The 19,995-nt window shown below is 52.1% G+C and overlaps 1 protein-coding gene across 3 annotated transcripts in view; it reads right to left on the bottom strand.

Annotated features, from left to right (window-relative positions):
• TYK2 (tyrosine kinase 2) overlaps positions 1-19,995 on the bottom strand; it is a 101,977-nt gene that overhangs the window by 16,620 nt on the left and 65,362 nt on the right. For all 3 annotated transcript variants that reach the window (XM_075346501.1, XM_075346498.1, XM_075346500.1), the window contains exons 13-16: positions 19,007-19,094; positions 18,794-18,921; positions 17,836-17,971; positions 17,611-17,762 (exon numbers count right to left, since the gene is read on the bottom strand). In XM_075346501.1, the coding sequence (XP_075202616.1) occupies positions 17,611-17,762; positions 17,836-17,971; positions 18,794-18,921; positions 19,007-19,094 (504 nt within the window). The remainder of the gene's footprint in view (positions 1-17,610; positions 17,763-17,835; positions 17,972-18,793; positions 18,922-19,006; positions 19,095-19,995) is intronic.

A 19,995-nucleotide genomic window follows, 5' to 3' on the forward strand; every position in this document is an offset into this window, starting at 1 on the left:
GCAGGAACGTGCGCACCTGAGAAAGTCGTGCTAGACGCTTCTGAAAAAACACGGATAGTGCCGAGACTTGCCCTTTAAGGGAGCCGAGCGACAAGCCCTTTTCCAACCCAGATTGCAGGAAGGAAAGAAAAGTAGGTAACGCGAATGGCCAGGGGGATACCCCTTGTGCAGAGCACCAGGATAAGAAAATCCTCCACGTTCTGTGGTAGATCTTAGCAGAAGTGGACTTCCTAGCCTGTCTCATGGTGGCAACGACCCCTTGGGATAATCCTGAAGACGCTAGGATCCAGGACTCAATGGCCACACAGTCAGGTTCAGGGCCGCAGAATTCCGATGGAAAAACGGCCCTTGGGACAGTAAGTCTGGTCGGTCTGGTAGTGTCCACGGTTGGCCGACCGTGAGATGCCACAGATCCGGGTACCACGACCTCCTTGGCCAGTCTGGGGCGACGAGTATGACGCGGCTGCAATCGGATCTGATCTTGCGTAGCACTCTGGGCAAGAGTGCCAGAGGTGGAAACACATAAGGGAGCCGGAACTGCGACCAATCTTGCACTAAGGCGTCTGCCGCCAGAGCTCTTTGATCGCGAGACCGCGCCATGAAGGCCGGGACCTTGTTGTTGTGCCGGGACGCCATTAGGTCGACATCCGGCACCCCCCAGCGGCGACATATTTCCTGAAACACGTCCGGGTGAAGGGACCATTCCCCTGCGTCCATACCCTGGCGACTGAGGAAGTCTGCTTCCCAGTTTTCTACGCCCGGGATGTGAACCGCGGATATGGTGGATGCTCTGTCCTCCACCCACATCAGAATCCGCCGGACTTCCTGGAAGGCTTGCCGACTGCGTGTCCCTCCTTGGTGGTTGATGTATGCCACCGCTGTGGAGTTGTCCGACTGAATTCGGATCTGCTTTCCTTCCAGCCACTGCTGGAAGGCTAGTAGGGCAAGATACACTGCTCTGATTTCCAGGACATTGATCTGAAGGGTGGACTCCTGCTGAGTCCACGTACCCTGAGCCCTGTGGTGGAGAAAAACCGCTCCCCACACTGACAGACTCGCGTCTGTCGTGACCACTGCCCAGGATGGGGGTAGGAAGGATCTTCCTTGTGATAATGAGTTGGGAAGAAGCCACCATTGCAGAGAGTCCTTGGCCGTCTGGGACAGGGAGACTTTCCTGTCCAGGGAAGTTGACTTCCCGTCCCATTGGCGGAGAATGTCCCATTGAAGTGGGCGCAGATGAAACTGCGCAAACGGGACTGCCTCCATTGCCGCCACCATCTTCCCTAGGAAGTGCATGAGGCGCCTTAAGGGGTGCGACTGACCATGAAGGAGAGACTGCACCCCTGTCTGTAGTGACCGCTGCTTGTCCAGCGGAAGCTTCACTATCGCTGAGAGAGTATGAAACTCCATGCCAAGATACGTTAGTGATTGAGTCGGTGACAGATTTGACTTTGAAAAGTTGATGATCCACCCGAAAGTCTGGAGAGTCTCCAGCGCCACATTCAGGCTGAGTTGGCATGCCTCTTGAGAGGGTGCTTTGACAAGCAGATCGTCCAAGTAAGGGATCACCGAGTGTCCCTGAGAGTGCAAGACTGCTACCACTGCCGCCATGACCTTGGTGAAAACCCGTGGGGCTGTCGCCAGACCGAATGGCAGAGCTACGAACTGAAGATGGTCGTCTGCTATCACGAAACGTAGAAAACGTTGGTGCTCGGTAGCAATCGGCACGTGGAGATAAGCATCTTTGATGTCTATTGATGCCAGGAAATCTCCTTGAGACATTGAGGCAATGACGGAGCGGAGGGATTCCATCCGGAACCGCCTGGCGTTCACATGCTTGTTGAGCAGTTTTAGGTCCAGAACAGGACGGAATGAGCCGTCCTTTTTTGGCACCACAAAGAGATTGGAGTAAAAACCTTGCCCTTGTTCCTGAAGAGGAACAGGGATCACCACTCCTTCTGCTCTTAGAGAGCCCACCGCCTGCAGAAGGGCATCTGCTCGGTCGGGATGTGGGGAGGTTCTGAAGAACCGAGGCGGAGGACGAGAACTGAACTCTATCCTGTACCCGTGAGACAAAATGTCTGTGACCCACCGGTCCTTGACCTGTGGCAGCCAAATGTCGCAAAAGCGGGAGAGCCTGCCACCGACCGAGGATGCGGAGAGAGGAGGCCGAAAGTCATGAGGCAGCCGGCTTGGAAGCGGTTCCTCCGGTTGCTTTCTTGGGGCGTGAGTGAGCCCGCCAGGAATCAGCGCTCCTTTGCTCTTTCTGAGTCCCTTTGGACGAGGAGAATTGGGGCTTGCCCGAGCCTCGAAAGGACCGAAACCTCGACTGCCACTTCCTCTGTTGAGGTTTGCTTGATCTGGGCTGGGGTAAGGAGGAGTCCTTACCCTTGGACTGTTTAATGATTTCAGCCAATTGCTCACCAAACAGTCTGTCTCCAGATAGTGGCAAGCTGGTTAAACATTTCTTGGAAGCAGAATCTGCTTTCCATTCCTTTAACCACAAGGCTCTGCGCAAAACCACAGAGTTGGCGGACGCCATTGAGGTACGGCTCGTAGAGTCCAGTACCGCATTGATAGCGTAGGTCGCAAACGCAGACATTTGCGTAGTTAAGGACGCCACTTGCGGCACTGCTGGACGTATGATAGAGTCCACCTGTGCCAGACCAGCGGAAATAGCTTGGAGTGCCCACACGGCCGCGAATGCTGGAGCAAACGACGCGCCGATAGCTTCATAGACAGATTTCAACCAAAGGTCCATCTGTCTGTCATTGGCATCTTTAAGTGAAGCCCCATCCTCCACTGCAACTATGGATCTAGCCGCAAGCCTGGATATTGGGGGATCCACCTTTGGACACTGGGTCCAGCGTTTGACCACGTCAGGGGGAAAGGGATAACGTGTATCCTTAAGACGTTTGGAGAAACGCTTGTCTGGATAAGCATGGTGTTTCTGGACTGCTTCTCTGAAGTCAGAGTGGTCCAGAAAAGTACTCAATTTACGCTTGGGATACCGGAAATGGAACTTCTCCTGCTGGGCAGCTGCCTCCTCCGCTGAAGGGGCTGGGGGAGAAATATCCAACAGTCTATTGATGGCCGCTATAAGGTCATTTACCATAGCGTCACCATCAGGGGTATCTAGATTGAGAGCGGTGTCAGAATTAGACTGCTGATCACCCACCTCTGTCCCCTCATACAGAGACTCTTCTCGCTGAGACCCTGACCAGTGAGATGACGTCGAGGGTCTTTCCCAGCGAGCTCGCTTAGGCTGCCTGGGACTGTCATCCGAGTCAGAGCCTTCAGCCTGTGAAGCCTGGGACCCCCTTGAAGTACGGATTAGTTCCAACTGAGGGGGACCGGGGAGCATAGACACAGCAGTGTCCATGGTCTGAGTAACTGGCCTGGACTGCAAGGTCTCCAGGATTTTTGTCATAGTCACAGACATCTTATCAGCAAAAACTGCAAATTCTGTCCCCGTCTACGGGGCAGGGTTCACAGGCGTCTCTACATGGGCCACTACTACCATAGACTCTGGCTGACGAAGTGGCACAGGGATTGAACATTGCACACAATGTAGGTCATTGGAACCTGCCGGTAGATCAGTCCCACATGCGGCACAAGCAGTACATACAGCCTGTGCCTTGGCACCCTTGCGTTTTGCGGATGACATGTTGTTGTCTCCTCAGAGCAATATAGGGTATAAGCCAAGAAGCGACCGTACAGTGCAATATATATATCTATATATATGGTACAGGGAAAAAGTGCACCAAAAAACACTGTGGCACTAGTGGGGCCAGCACTTATGTGCAGCTTACCGCCCGCAGAAACGCGGGTGTGTGGTCGCCAGAGTCCCTTGTCTGGGTCCCCCAGAGCCTGTGTCCGTTCTCCAGCCAGACTGCATGCAGGAATGGCTGCCGGCGTCCTGTGGAGAGGGGCGGGCCCTGGGCGTGTTGAGACCAAGAGCGGGAAACTTGCGTCCCCACTGTGCCCAGTGAGAGGGCTGGAGTATGTAAATAAGACTCCAGCCCTCGGCGCTGACTATTGTACAGCGTCTCTCCCCTTCCCTGACTGACAGGGTGGGGGCGGGAACGAAGTGGAGCTAGGCCGCAAAAGCCGGGGACTAGATTTATAAGCGCCGCCGTCGTAAAAGCACGGTCGGCGCTAAGTCCCCGGCGCACTACAAGTCCCATCCGCGCCGCCGCTCCCGGAGCGGCCGGCGCGGTAGTTCCCAACACATAAAGTCACTCAGCTAAGCTGCAGTGACTCTAACCCCAGCGCGCAGCGCTACTGTCCCCGGCGCACTAGCACACCCAGCAAGTCTGGAGTGTGCGTGGCCTGTCTGTGCGGGGACACAGAGTACCTGATTGTTGCAGGGCCTTGTCCCTGACGGTACTCAGCTCCTCCAGCAGGGTCTCTGGGTCTGTGGATGGAGCCCGGCCTCAGGGTTTGGGGGCCGGTAAGATCCCACTTCCACAGAGCCCCTCAGGGGGATGGGGAAGGAAAGCAGCATGTGGGCTCCAGCCTCCGTACCCGCAATGGGTACCTCAACCTTTACAAACCGCAAGTGGGGTGAGAAGGGAGCATGCTGGGGACCCTATATGGGCCCTCTTTTCTTCCATCCGATATAGTCAGCAGCTACTGCTGACTAAACAGTGGAGCTATGCGTGGATGTCTGACCTCCTTCGCACAAAGCTTGAAAACTGAGCATCCCGTGTTCCCACGGGGGGTGTATAGCCAGAAGGGGAGGGGCCTTACACTTTTTAGTGTAATGCTTTGTGTGGCCTCCGGAGGCAGTAGCTATACACCCAATCGTCTGGGTCTCCCAATGGAGCGCCGAAGAAAAGGAATTTACGGTAAGTAAACAAAATTCCCTTCTTCTTTGTCGCTCCTTATTGGGAGACCCAGACAATTGGAACGTCCAAAAGCAGTCCCTGGGTGGGTAAATAATACCTCATAATAGAGCCGTAACGGCTCCGTCCTACAGGTGGGCAACTGCCGCCTGAAGGACTCGCCTACCTAGGCTGGCATCTGCCGAAGCATAGGTATGCACCTGATAGTGCTTCGTGAAAGTGTGCAGGCTCGACCAGGTAGCTGCCTGACACACCTGCTGAGCCGTAGCCTGGTGTCGCAAGGCCCAGGACGCTCCCACGGCCCTGGTAGAATGGGCCTTCAGTCCTGAGGGAACCGGAAGCCCCGAGGAACGGTAAGCTTCGAGAATTGGTTCCTTGATCCACCGAGCCAGGGTTGACTTGGAAGCTTGTGTCCCTTTACGCTGACCAGCGACAAGGACAAAGAGTGCATCCGAGCGGCGCAGGGGCGCCGTTCGAGAAATGTAGATCTTGGCGGACGTAGGTTTCCTAGCCTGTCTCATAGTGGCAATGACCTCTTGAGATAATTCTGAAGACGCTAGGATCCAGGACTCAATGGCCACACAGTCAGGTTGAGGGCCGCAGAATTCAGATGGAAAAACAGCCCTTGAGACAGCAAATCTGGTCGGTCTGGCAGTGCCCACGGTTGGCCGACCGTGAGATGCCACAGATCCGGGTACCACGACCTCCTCGGCCAGTCTGGAGCGACGAGGATGACGCGGCGGCAGTCGGCCCTGATCTTGCGTAACACTCTGGGCAACAGTGCCAGAGGAGGAAACACATAAGGAAGCCGAAACTGCGACCAATCCTGAACTAAGGCGTCTGCCGCCAGAGCTCTGTGATCTTGAGATCGAGCCATGAATGTTGGGACCTTGTTGTTGTGCCGTGACGCCATTAGGTCGACGTCCGGCATCCCCCAGCGGCAACAGATCTCCTGAAACACGTCCGGGTGAAGGGACCATTCCCCTGCGTCCATGCCCTGGCGACTGAGAAAGTCTGCTTCCCAGTTTTGTACGCCCGGGATGTGAACTGCGGATATGGTGGATGCTGTGGCTTCCACCCACAGCAGAATCCGCCGGACTTCCTGGAAGGTTTGCCGACTGCGTGTCCCACCTTGGTGGTTGATGTAAGCCACCGCTGTGGAGTTGTCCGACTGAATTCGGATCTGCTTGCCTTCCAGCCACTGCTGGAACGCTTTTAGGGCAAGATACACTGCCCTGATCTCCAGAACATTGATCTGAAGTGAGGACTCTTGCTGAGTCCACGTACCCTGAGCCCTGTGGTGGAGAAAAACTGCTCCCCACCCTGACAGACTCGCGTCCGTCGTGACCACCGCCCAGGATGGGGGTAGGAAGGATTTCCCCTTCGATAATGAAGTGGGAAGAAGCCACCACCGAAGGGAAGCTTTGGTTGCCTGAGAGAGGGAAACGTTCCTGTCTAGGGACGTCGGCATCCTGTCCCACTTGCGTAGGATGTCCCATTGAAGTGGACGCAGGTGAAACTGCGCGAAAGGGACTGCTTCCATTGCTGCCACCATCTTCCCCAGGAAGTGCATGAGGCGCCTCAAGGGGTGTGACCGACCTTGAAGGAGAGATTGCACCCCTGTCTGTAGTGAACGCTGTTTGTCCAGCGGAAGCTTCACTATCGCTGGAAGAGTATGAAACTCCATGCCAAGATATGTCAGCGATTGGACCGGTGTCAGATTTGACTTTGGAAAATTGATGATCCACCCGAAACTCTGGAGAATCTCCAGAGTAACGTTGAGGCTGTGTTGGCATGCCTCTTGAGAGGGTGCCTTGACCAGCAGATCGTCTAAGTAAGGTATCACTGAGTGACCCTGAGAGTGGAGGACCGCAACTACTGTAGCCATGACCTTGGTGAAAACCCTTGGGGCTGTCGCCAGGCCGAACGGCAGTGCCGCGAACTGAAGGTGTTAGTCTCCTATGGCGAAGAGCAAGAAGCGCTGATGCTCTGGAGCAATTGGTACGTGGAGATAAGCATCCTTGATATCGATCGATGCTAGGAAATCTCCTTGGGACATTGAGGCGATGACGGAGCGGAGGGATTCCATCCGGAACCGCCTGGTCCTTACGTGTTTGTTGAGCAGTTTTAGGTCCAAAACAGGACGGAAGGACCCGTCCTTCTTTGGAACCACAAACAGGTTGGAGTAGAAACCGTGGCCCTGTTGCTGAAGAGGAACCGGGACCACCACTCCTTCTGCCTTCAGAATGCCCACCGCCTGCAGAAGAGCCTCGGCTCGCTCGGGAGGCGGAGATGTTCTGAAGAATCGAGTCGGAGGACGAGAGCTGAACTCTATCCTGTAACCGTGAGACAAAATGTCTCTCACCCAACGGTCTTTTACTTGTGGCAGCCAGGTGTCGCAAAAGCTGGAGAGCCTGCCACCGACCGAGGATGCGGTGTGAGGAGGCCGTAAGTCATGAGGAAGCCGCCTTAGTAGCGGCACCTCCGGCGGTCTTTTTAGGGCGTGATTTAGACCGCCATGCGTCGGAGTTCCTCCGATCCTTCTGAGGCCTTTTGGACGAGGAGAATTGGGACCTGCCCGCACCCCGAAAGGACCGAAACCTCGACTGTCCCCTCCTCTGTTGGGGTGTTTTTGGTTTGGCCTGGGGTAAGGATGTGTCCTTTCCCTTGGATTGTTTGATGATTTCATCCAATCTCTCACCAAACAAACGGTCGCCAGAAAATGGCAATCCAGTTAAGCACTTTTTGGAAGCCGAATCTGCCTTCCATTCCCGCAGCCACAAGGCCCTGCGTATTGCCACCGAATTGTCGACTGCAACCGCCGTACGGCTCGCAGAGTCCAGGACAGCATTAATAGCGTAGGACGCAAATGCCGACGTTTGAGAGGTTATAGACGCCACCTGCGGCGCAGACGTACGTGTGAGTGCGTCAATTTGCGCCTGACCAGCTGAGATAGCTTGGAGTGCCCATACGGCTGCGAATGCTGGAGCAAAAGACGCGCCGATAGCTTCATAGATGGATTTCAACCAGAGCTCCATCTGTCTGTCAGTGGCATCCTTGAGTGAAGCCCCATCTTCCACTGCAACTATGGATCTAGCCGCAAGTCTGGAGATTGGAGGATCCACCTTGGGACACTGAGTCCAGCCCTTGACCACGTCAGGGGGGAAAGGGTAACGTGTATCCTTAAGGCGCTTGGAAAAACGCTTATCTGGACAAGCTCGGTGTTTCTGGACTGCCTCTCTGAAGTCAGAGTGGTCCAGAAACATACTCTTTGTACGCTTGGGAAACCTGAAACGGAATTTCTCCTGCTGAGAAGCTGACTCCTCCACTGGAGGAGCTGAGGGAGAAATATCCAACATTTCATTGATGGACGCAATAAGATCATTCACTATGGCGTCCCCATCAGGAGTATCAAGGTTGAGAGCGGCTTCAAGATCAGAATCCTGATCAGCTACCTCCGCTTCATCATACAGAGAGTCCTCTCGCTGAGACCCTGAACATTGTGATGATGTCGAGGGGATATCATAGCGAGCTCGCTTAATCGGTCTGGGGCTGCGGTCCATGTCAGAGACCTCACCCTGGGATCCATGAGACACCCCGGGAGGACATTGCTGTTCCAACTGAGGGGGACCAGGGGGCAATGATTCCACAGTGCCCCTGGCTTGAGATGCCGGCCTGGACTGCAAGGCTTCTAATATCTTAGCCATAGTCTTAGAAAGTCTTTCAGTAAAAACTGCAAACTCCGTCCCTGTCACCTGGACAGTGTTAACAGGTGGTTCTCCCTGGGCCGCCCTTAGCAGAGGCTCCGGCTGAGAAAGTGCCACAGGGGCCGAGCATTGCACACAATGAGGGTCAGTGGAACCTGCCGGCAGTATAGCCGTACATGCTGCACAGGCAGCATAGTAAGTCTGTGCTTTGGCACCCTTGCTATTTGTGGACGACATGCTGTTGTCTCCTCTGAGCAATACAGGAGGGTATATAGACAAAAATCAACAGTGCACCATACAGTGTAAAGTATAGTCTATAATCAAGTAATCTATAAGTACACTTCTGCACTAGTGGGGCCCGCACCACAGGTGCTGCTTACCGCCTTCGCAAAGCGGTTGTGTGGGCACCAGAAATCCTGCCTGGGTCTCCCTGAGCTTGTCTCTCCTCTCCAGCGTTAGCAGAGCTGAGAGGAATGGCTGCCGGCGTCCTGAGGAGAGGAGGGAGCCGTGGGCGTGACCCAGAAAAGTGCGGGAACTGGTGCCCCACTGTGCAGAGTGAGGGGGGTGGAGTATGCAAAGCATGCTCCAGCCCTCAGTGCTGCCGTCCTGTATAGCGTCCCGCCCTTCCCCTGACTGGCAGGGCTGGGGGCGGGAAGAAAACGAGACTAGGCCGCAAAAGCCGGGGACTCGAGTTATAAGCGCGGCCGCCGTATAAGCGCGGTCGGCGCGGAAGTCCCCGGCGCACTAACAGTCCCAGCCGCGCCGCAGTGATAACCATGGCAGCGGCGGTCAGCGCGGCAGTCCCCCTACACGAACACACTCAGCGACGCTGAAGTGTGTAATGGCACAAACGCAGTCAGCGCTGCTGTCCCCGGTGCACTAGCACACCCAGCAATGCTGGAGTGTTGCTGTGCGCGGTCCCCACGGGGACACAGAGTACCTCAAAGTAGCAGGGCCATGTCCCTGAACGATACTCGGCTCCTATCCAGCATGGTCCTCAGGAGCTGTGGATGGAGCACGGTCTCCTGTGCCTGGAGACCGAAAGGATCCCACTTCACCCAGAGCCCTAATTGAGGGATGGGGAAGGAAAGCAGCATGTGGGCTCCAGCCTCCGTACCCGCAATGGATACCTCAACCTTAACAACACCGCCGACAAGAGTGGGGTGAGAAGGGAGCATGCTGGGGGCCCTGTTATGGGCCCTCTTTTCTTCCATCCGACATAGTCAGCAGCTGCTGCTGACTAAGCTGTGGAGCTATGCGTGCATGTCTGCCTCCTTCGCACAAGTACATATATAGTGAAAAAACAATCCCTTTTAAAATTCAATTTTTATTAAATATATCTTAAAAATTCCCAAGTGATTCACCTATCTAAAGTTTATCAGGGTAATATAAATATACACCAGGGTAGCCACCCCTGTACCAGATACAATCAGAGGCAGTAAAGCCGGGGGTATGGGATCCCAAATGGGATTAATCTGGCCCTATCAGGACCTACAACCTCACACCTTCCTACCGACGGAGGTAAATCACCTTAACTTAGCCGGGCGCCCCCGTTCCTCGGTGGCTATCCCTGACTTACCCTATTAATACCCTACCATATGCAGAGAAATGCCTGAGCAAGTAATTTCTATATTATTGGTTGGACTCTTTCCCCCACATGTTTAATATGCTCCAATTCAGCTGGTCATTATTCATATACAGGGAGGATAGATATCACTACCCCTTATTCAATTAATATGCTCAAATTCAGCTGGTCATTAATTCATGTATAGGGATAATACATACCCCAACCAGCTATCTAAGTAATATGCTCAAAAAACAGCTGGTCATTGGTTTATGCACAAGGAACAGTAACCAAACCTGTCTAGGTCACTGGTCATCCATCAAATAAACAGGGATACTAGGTACCACAGCGCCCCAATAACCATATCAGGCTGGTGTACCCCAATTATGACCAGAATAAATTCAGATGCAGGGGAGAAAATAGTCCAATCACCTGCCATATGAAGACATGTACTATCATTAGAATCTTTCCCTGTCTCCCTGGGCCTCCTGATGAACCGGATTAGAGGGCGGAGAAACGCGTCGAGGCAGTGCGAATGCACTTGATAAAGGGAAGTTAATGCATCAGCTTAAAATGATATTTATTCATGTGTACTGAATGTATAGACTGGCATTGTTCCAGAGGTTGGGATCTGCTTGAAAGCAAGTTTAATGTGTTATCTTAAATTTTTGGGATGACTTGGTGATTGGACTATTTTCTCCCCTGCATCTGAATTTATTCTGGTCATAATTGGGGTACACCAGCCTGATATGGTTATTGGGGCGCTGTGGTACCTAGTATCCCTGTTTATTTGATGGATGACCAGTGACCTAGACAGGTTTGGTTACTGTTCCTTGTGCATAAACCAATGACCAGCTGTTTTTTGAGCATATTACTTAGATAGCTGGTTGGGGTATGTATTATCCCTATACATGAATTAATGACCAGCTGAATTTGAGCATATTAATTGAATAAGGGGTAGTGATATCTATCCTCCCTGTATATGAATAATGACCAGCTGAATTGGAGCATATTAAACAGGTGGGGGAAAGAGTCCAACCAATAATATAGAAATTACTTGCTCAGGCATTTCTCTGCATATGGTAGGGTATTAATAGGGTAAGTCAGGGATAGCCACCGAGGAACGGGGGCGCCCGGCTAAGTTAAGGTGATTTACCTCCGTCGGTAGGAAGGTGTGAGGTTGTAGGTCCTGATAGGGCCAGATTAATCCCATTTGGGATCCCATACCCCCGGCTTTACTGCCTCTGATTGTATCTGGTACAGGGGTGGCTACCCTGGTGTATATTTATATTACCCTGATAAACTTTAGATAGGTGAATCACTTGGGAATTTTTAAGATATATTTAATAAAAATTGAATTTTAAAAGGGATTGTTTTTTCACTATATATGTACTTTCTGACTATCCCAAAGAAGGGAATTTTGTTTACTTACCGTAAATTCCTTTTCTTCTAGCTCCAATTGGGAGACCCAGACAATTGGGTGTATAGCTATTGCCTCCGGAGGCCACACAAAGTATTACACTCAAAAGTGTAAGGCCCCTCCCCTTCTGGCTATACACCCCCAGTGGGATCACTGGCTCATCAGTTTTAGTGCCAAAGCAAGAAGGAGGAAAGCCAATAACAGGTTTAAGGACCAATTCAATCCGAGGAACATCGGAGAACTGAAACCATTCCACATTAACAACATGTGTACCCGAAAAAACCCCCGAGAAAACAGGGCGGGTGCTGGGTCTCCCAATTGGAGCTAGAAGAAAAGGAATTTACGGTAAGTAAACAAAATTCCCTTCTTCTTTGTCGCTCCATTGGGAGACCCAGACAATTGGGATGTCCAAAAGCAATCCCTGGGTGGGTAAAAGAATACCTCATGATAGGGCCGTCAAACGGCCCTCTCCTACAGGTGGCCAACCGCCGCCTGAATGACTTATCTACCTAGGCTGGCGTCTGCCGAAGCGTAGGTATGCATCTGATAATGCCTGGTAAAAGTAAGTAGACTCGACCAGGTGGGTGCCTGACACACCTGCTGAGCCGTAGCCTGGTGCCGTAATGCCCAGGACGCACCCACGGCTCTGGTAGAATGGGCCTTCAGCCCTGAAGGAACCGGAAGCCCAGTAGAACTGTAGGTTTCTAGAATTGGTTCCTCGATCCTCCGAGCCAGGGTGGATCTGGAAGCTTGCGACTCTTTACGCCGACCAGCGACAAGGACAAGAGTGCATCCGTGTAGAACCTGAGTGCTCTCACCAGATCCAACAGCTGCAGATCTTTCTGAAGTTGGTGGACTGGATGAGGACACAAAGAAGGTGAGGTGATATCTTGATTGAGATGAGAGTGGGATACCACCTTATGGAGAAATCCCGGAATCGGGCGCAGAACTACCTTGTCCTGGTAAAGGACCAGGAAGTAAGATTTGTATGAGAGCGTTACTAGCTCGAAAACTTCTCCTAAGAGCCGTGACCGTACTAGAGAGGCCACTTCCCGTGAAAGGTGGGAAAGGGAAAATCTTTCCTAGGCTCGAAAGGCGGCTTCTTAAGAGCAATTAGAACCTTGTTCAGATCCCAGGGCTCTAACGGCCGCTTGTACGGAGTGCTGAGAAGATAAACTCCCTGCAGGAACGTGCGTACCTGCGGAAGTCGAGCTAGGCGTTTCTGAAAAAATACAGATAGCGCTGAGACTTGTCCCGAGAGGGAGCTGAGCGACAACCCATTTTCCAACCTAGATTGCAGGAAGGAAGGAAACATAGACGATGGAACCGGCTTGGGAGAAACCCCTTGAGCCGAGTACCCAGATAAGAATATCTTCCACATCCTGTGGTCAATCTTGGCGGACGTTGGTATCCTAGTCTGTCCCATGGTGGCAACCACGTCCTGAGATAATCCTGAAGACGCAAGGCTCCAGGACTCAATGCCACACCGTCAGGTTGAGGGTCGCAGAATTCAACTGGAAAAATGGCCCTTGAGACAGCAAGTCTGATCGGTCTGGTAGTGCCTCCGGTTGGCCCACCGTGAGGTACCACCGATTCGAGTACCACGTCATCCTCGGCCAATGGAGCGACGAGGATGGCGCGGCGGCAGTCGGGCCTGAACTTGCGCAGCACTCTGGGCAACAATGCCAGCGGCGTGACCCATAAGGTAGCTAGAACTGCGACCAATGCTGAACTAAGGCGTTCGCCGCCAGAGATCGAAGATTGTGAGACCGTGCCATGAAGCCGGGACGATGTTGTTGTGCCGTGACGCCCTTAGGTCGACGTCCGGCATCTGTCAGCGGCGACAGATCTTGAGGCGACCATACGCCTGCGTCCATACCCTGGCGACTGAGGAAGTCTGCTTCCCAGTCTTCCCCTGGGATGTGAACTGAGGATACGGTGAATGCCGTGCCTTCCACCCACGTCAGAATCTGCCGGATTTCCTGGAAGGCTTGCCGGCTGCGTGTTCTTCCTTGGTGGTAAATGTATGCCACCGCTGTGGAGTTGTCCGATTGAATTCGGATCTGCTTGCTTTCCAGCCACTGCTGGAAGGCTAGTCGAGCAAGATACACTGCTCTGTTTTCCAGAACATTGATCTGAAGGTTGGATTATTTCTGAGTCCAAGTACCTTGAGCCCTGTGGTGGAGAAAAACTGCTCCCCACCCTGATAGACTCACGTCTGTCGTAACTACCACCCAGGATGGGAGTAGGAAGGACCTTGGGAAGTACATGAGGCGTCTCAATGTGTGCGACTGGTCCTTAAAGGAGAGATTGTAGCCTGGTCTGTAGTGAACGCTGTTGATTTAGCGTAAGCTTCACTATCGCTGAGAGAGTATGAAACTCCATGCCTAGATATGGTAGCGATTGGGTCAGGGACGGATCTGACATTGAAAGTTGATGATCCACCCAAAACTCTGGAGAGTCTCCAGCGCAACATACGGGCAGTGTTCCCTAAGAGGGTGCCTTGACCAGGAAATCGTCCAAATACGGGATCACAGAGTGACCTTGAGAGTGCAGAACTGTCACTACTGCTGCCATGAACTTGGCGAAGACCCGTGGGGCTGTCGCCAGCAGGAAGGAAGAGTTACGAACAGAAGGTGTTCGTTTCCTATAACGAAGCGCAGAAACGCTGGTGCTCTGGATCAATCTGCACGTGGAGATAAGCATCCTGTCTATTGATGCTAGGAAACCTCCTTGGGACATTGAGGCGATGACGGAGCGGAGTATTCCATCCAGAACCGCCTGGTGCTCACGAGCTTGTTGAGCCGTTTTAGATCCAGAACGGGACGGAACGACCCGTCCTATTTTGGCACCCGAAATAAATTGGGGCAAAAACCGTGACCTTGGTCCTGAAGAGAAACGTAGTCACCACTCCTTCTGCCTATAAAGTGCCTATCGTTTGCAGAAGCGCAACGGCTCGGCCGGGAGGTGGAGAAGTTCTGAAGAATCGAGTTGGAGGACGAACTAAACTCTATCCTGTACCCGTGAGACAGAATGTCTCTCCCCCAACGGCCATTGACCTATGGCAGTTAAATATCGCCAAGGCGGGAGAGCCTGCTACCGAGCGCGGATACGAAGAGAGGAGGCTACAAGTCCTGAGGAAGCCGCCTTGGAAGCGGGTTTTCAGACTGTCTGTTTTGGGCGTGACTGAGCCCGCCACGAATCTGAGCTCCTCTGATCTTTTTGAGTCCTTTTGGACGAGGGGACCCCTGCTCTGTTGGGGTTTGTTTGTCTGGGCTGAGGTAAGGATGAATCTTTACCCTTGGAGTGTTTAATGATTTCATCCAAACGCCCACCAAACAGTCGTTCCGCAGAAAAAAACAAACTGGTTAAGTACTTTTTTGGAAGCAAAATCTGCCTTCCATTCACTTAACGACCAGGGTCTGCGTAAAAAACACGGAGTGAGCAGACGCCTCTGTCGTACGGCTCGTAGAGTGTAGGACAGGCGTGATCGCGTAAGACGCAAATGCAAACATTTGAGAGGTTAAGGATGCCACCTGCGGTACAGATGTACGTGTGACTGTGTCCATCTGTGTAAGACAAGCTGAAATGGCTTGGAGTGCCTCTATGGCTGCGAATGCTGGAGCCAACGGCGCGCCTACAGCCTCATAGGTGGATTTCGACCAGAGATCCATCTGTCTGTCAGCGGCATCTGTAAGTGGAACCCCATCTTCCACTGCAATTATGGATCTAGCCACAAGCCTGGAGAGTGGAGGATGTCCCTTGGGACACTGGGTCCAGCCCTTGACCACGTCAGGGGCAGGGATAACGTGTATCTTAAGCCGCTTGGAGAAGCGCTTATCTGGATAAGCGTGGTGTTTTTGGACTATCTCTCTGAAGGCAGAGTGGTCCAGAAAAATACCTAATTTACGCTTGGGATACCTGAAATAGAATTTCTCCTGCCGTACAGCTGGCTCCTTCACAGGAGGAGCTGAGGGAGAAATGACCAACATTCTATTGATGGACGCTATAAGATAATACACTATGGCGTCCCCATCAGGTGTACCGAGATTGAGAGCGGTCTCAGGATAAGACTCCTGAGCAGCTATCTCCGCTTCAGCACCCAGAGAGTCCACCTGCGGGACCCTGACCAGTGCGATGAAACTGAGGGCCGCTCAGCGAGCCCGCTTAGGCTGTCTGGGACTGTCGTCCGTGTCAGAGCCGTGACTCTGGGATGCACGTGACCCCCCCGGAGCTGTAATTGTTCACACTGAGGGGGACCATGGATCAATGATTCAACAGTGCTCATGGTGTGAGAGACTTGTCTGGACTGCAAGGCTTCTAGTATCACAGCCATAGTCTCAGAAAATCTGTCAGAAACCACTGCAGACTTCATCCCCAGCCTCTGGATCATTAGCAGAGACTCCGGCTGAGTTGCATACAATGGAGGTGTATGTAACCTGCCGGCCATATAGCCGTACCTGCTGTACCGGCTGCATGGAAAACATGTGCTTCTGCACCTCTGTTTTCCACAGACAGTATGCTGTAATCTCCTCCGCACAATAAGGAGGATATATACAAAAGTACGACCAAAACAGTGCAATGCATAGCGTAGAAGCATATATCTCAATGCACTTCGGCACTAGTGGGGTTAGCACCACAAGTGCTGATTAACGCCTGCTCACAGCGATTGTGTGAACCTCAGAATCCCTGTCAGGGTGTTCCCACACTTGTCTGTTTTATCGCTATAGAAAGAACTGACACTAATGGCTGCCGGCGTCCTGTGTTAGAGAAGGAAGCCGTGGGCGTGCTTGAGAAAGTGCGGGAATCCGGTTTCACAGTGCACACAGTGAGAGGGGTGGAGTATGCAAAACCTACTCCAGCTCTCCGGGCTGCCGTGATGTGCAGCGTCACGCCCCTACCCTGACTGGCAGGCCTGTGGGCGTTAACGAACGAACTAGGCCGCAAAAGCCGGGGACTCGATTTATAAGCGCGGCCGCCGTAAAAGCGCGGAAGTCCCCGGCGCACCACAAGTCCCAGCCGCGTCGCAGTCCCAGCGGCCGGCGCGACCGTTCTACATAAGTCTGCCCACTCAGCTAAGCTGAAGTGAGACAATGGCACAAGCGCAGCAGCGCTGATGTCCCCGGCGCACTAACACACCCAGCAATGCTGCGGTGTGCGTGCGAAATGCACGGGGACACAGAGTACCTTGAGGAAGCAGGGCCATGTCCCTGATGTACTCCGCTCCATATCCAGCGTCTTCTCCAGGGGCTGCAGATGGAGCACGGTCTCAGTGCCTGGAGACCGTTAAAATCCCACTTCGCCCAGAGCCCTGTAACAGGGATGGGGAAGGAATCAGCATGTGGGCTCCAGCCTCCGTACCCGCAATGGGTACCTCAACCTTAACAAACACCTCCGACATAAAGTGGGGTGAGAAGGGAGCATGCTGGGAGCCCTGTATGGGCCCTCTTTTCTTCCATCCGACATAGTCAGCAGCTGCTGCTGACTAAACAGTGGAGCTATGTGTGGATGTCTGACCTCCTTGCACAAAGCATGAAAACTGATGAGCCAGTGATCCCACTGGGGGTGTATAGCCAGAAGGGGAGGGGCCTTACACTTTTGAGTGTAATACTTTGTGTGGCCTCCGGAGGCAATAGCTATACACCCAATTGTCTGGGTCTCCCAATGGAGCGACAAAGAAAAATATTTTTGATTGTTAGCTCCTTCGCACAAAGCAAAAAACTGATGAGCCCGTAGCAGCACGGGGGGTGTATAGGCTGAAGGGGAGGGGCTTTACACTTTTAGTGTAATACTTTGTGTGGCCTCCGGAGGCATAAGCTATACACCCAATTGTCTGGGTCTCCCAATAAGGAGCAACAAAGAAAAAACTAGTCCCCAGACTAGGGGCTTTGAGAAAGCATCAGCAGGTGAGACATCACATAGACTTTGGCTATATAAAGGAAAGCTGAGGATTTGGAACTCTGTATCAGTAATGTATGGAGTAGCAGTATGTAGTATGGAGCTCCCACAGAAAATCGGAAATCCAACCTGGCGAATCAGTGCATCCTAATGGCAAGTATTGTGCCCACTTACCTCAGACGCCGTCCTTTCCTTTAAGGGCACTTCCCCATTAAAACATATTTCCAGCAGGGTCGTCCCGAAGCTCCATTTATCGGCGGCTGTACTCAGGGAGGAGGCGTTGCGGACACACTCTGGGGCGATCCAGGGGATCCTGTCCACCCGCTCTGCAGGAGGAACGTGACATTAATATGCCGGGCTTTTATACAAGTCCTCGGAGGTCATTAGATAATCCAGTACCTTCTCGGGACAGCACCGTGAACGTCACCCCGGGGTCACTCAGCTTGATGAATGGCGAGGACCCGTCCTCCAGACCTTTCCTGGCCAAGAGAATATTTTTCGCACAGACATTTCCATGGACCAAATGTTTATCTTCCTGCAGAAACATAATGAATCCATTATTTTTTTTTTATATCCTAATCTTTGTTTTGGGAAAAATGGGGATGATTAAAAATAAGATTTAAAATTAAGGGGGTACAGTTGTATAGTCCTTTGTTCCCTGATAAAATCGACACCTTCTTTGTAGAGATCCGATGTGCCAGTCATGAGAAATCTACTGAAAAAGATATAGGCAGTTCAGTGGGGGCGTGTCAATGCCCTTAAAAGGCTTCTTCCAAGTGCTCTGACACGCCCCCACTGCACTTCCTGCTAGATTTACCTATGACTTCCACGTTAGATTTCTCATGACTGGCACATCGAATTTCTACAAAAAAAGGTATCATTTTAATTGGGAGACAAGTGACTATACAACCATATCACTACTTCAATATGTAAACATTTGCTGACAGGATCCCTCTAAGAGACCTGAACCTGAAATTATTTGATCGCTTGCACTATTATATTGCAATAATTCAGTTTTGAAGTACAGAGTGAAATTAATCATTGCCTTCAGCTGGGCTTCATAGTAGGACAGAAATAGCCAGGACGATTGCCGAGGTCAGAAAGGGGTTAAATATATGGTACTGGTTATACCTCCCATATTGTAGATGGGGTTGTGAATGACTGAGCAGCAAACCTATTAATCCCCCTCGGAGATCACAATTTTTTTTTCCTGTGTTATCAAATTATACTCCAAAGCTGCATTCATAATTCTGCAGTCTTTGGAGCTAAAATCTCCCAGAATTCCTTGCTGGCTGAACACACAAAAGCTTGGCCTCTATTTGCTAAAAAGGGCCTTCCATGGCCGGTGGATACACACCAGATAACTCAGGGCGCTCGCCAGCTGTCTGGCCACTGTGAATTTCCACCCCACAGAGATCAGAGATTTATCCTTGCGCAGGGAAACGTCCAACGGGCCGTGCTCGACAAACTCCTCCACCATGATATCTGATGAGAGACGAAACAGAGAAGACGATACAAGTCTGCAGGACCCAGTGCGCGCTATTCACCGCAGGTGTCAGCCACTACTCACTCTCAGATTCCCGGACACAGACCCCATGGACAAACACCAGGTGGATGTGCGATACCTGACTCATCAGACTCGCAGTCTCAAAGAAAGCCTGAAATGGAAAAGTGACAGTAAGCTGCCGGAAAGCTGAAGATAAGTGTAGTGGTGCGGATGTAAGTATATCCTAACCACATCACCGGTGTACACAGCACCACACAAATTAGACAACTGTCAGCCAAATACTAGTTTGTTTGCCGGCTATCCCTCCCGACTACAACATATGCATGAGCTTTCAATTGTAAGAAGTTGGTGGAAGACCCTTCTAATAGCAGTATAACTCCCAAAAGTTAGCGCATGCTGATGATCAACATGACCGATTCTTTATAGCCTGGTCATGGACAACTGGCTGCAGCAGTATCTTCCGCGCCACACTCTACAACTTCCTGTGTGACAACTGGCTGCAGCAGGATCCTCCGCCTCCACAACTTCCTGTGTGACAATTGGCTGCAGCAGGATCATCTCCCCTCTGCAACTTCCTGTGTGACTGTAGGATAATTGGCTGCAGCAGGATGCTCCCCCTCTACAACTTTCTGTATACGACCATAGAACACCTAGCTGCAGCAGGATTCTCCCCCTCTACAACTTTCTGTATACGACCATAGAACTAGCTGCAGTAGGATCCTACCCTCTCCAACATCCTGTGTGACTGTAGGACACTTGGCTGCAGCAGGATCCTCCCCCTCTACAACTTTCTGTATACGACCATAGAACAACTAGCTGCAGCAGGATTTTCCCCCTCTACAACTTTCTGTATACGACCATAGAACAACTATCTGCAGCAGGATTCTCCCCCTCTACAACTTTCTGTATGTGACCAAAGAAGAGCTAGCTACAGCAGGATCCTCCCCCTCCACAAATTCCTGTGCGACTATAGGACAATTGGCTGCAGCAGGATCCTCCCCTCAATTCAGTACCTTTTATGTGTGATCGTATAACCACCAACTGCAACAGGA

The sequence above is a fragment of the Anomaloglossus baeobatrachus genome, chromosome 4, assembly GCF_048569485.1.
Source record: "Anomaloglossus baeobatrachus isolate aAnoBae1 chromosome 4, aAnoBae1.hap1, whole genome shotgun sequence".
In the NCBI taxonomy this organism is placed as follows: Eukaryota; Metazoa; Chordata; class Amphibia; order Anura; family Aromobatidae; genus Anomaloglossus; species Anomaloglossus baeobatrachus.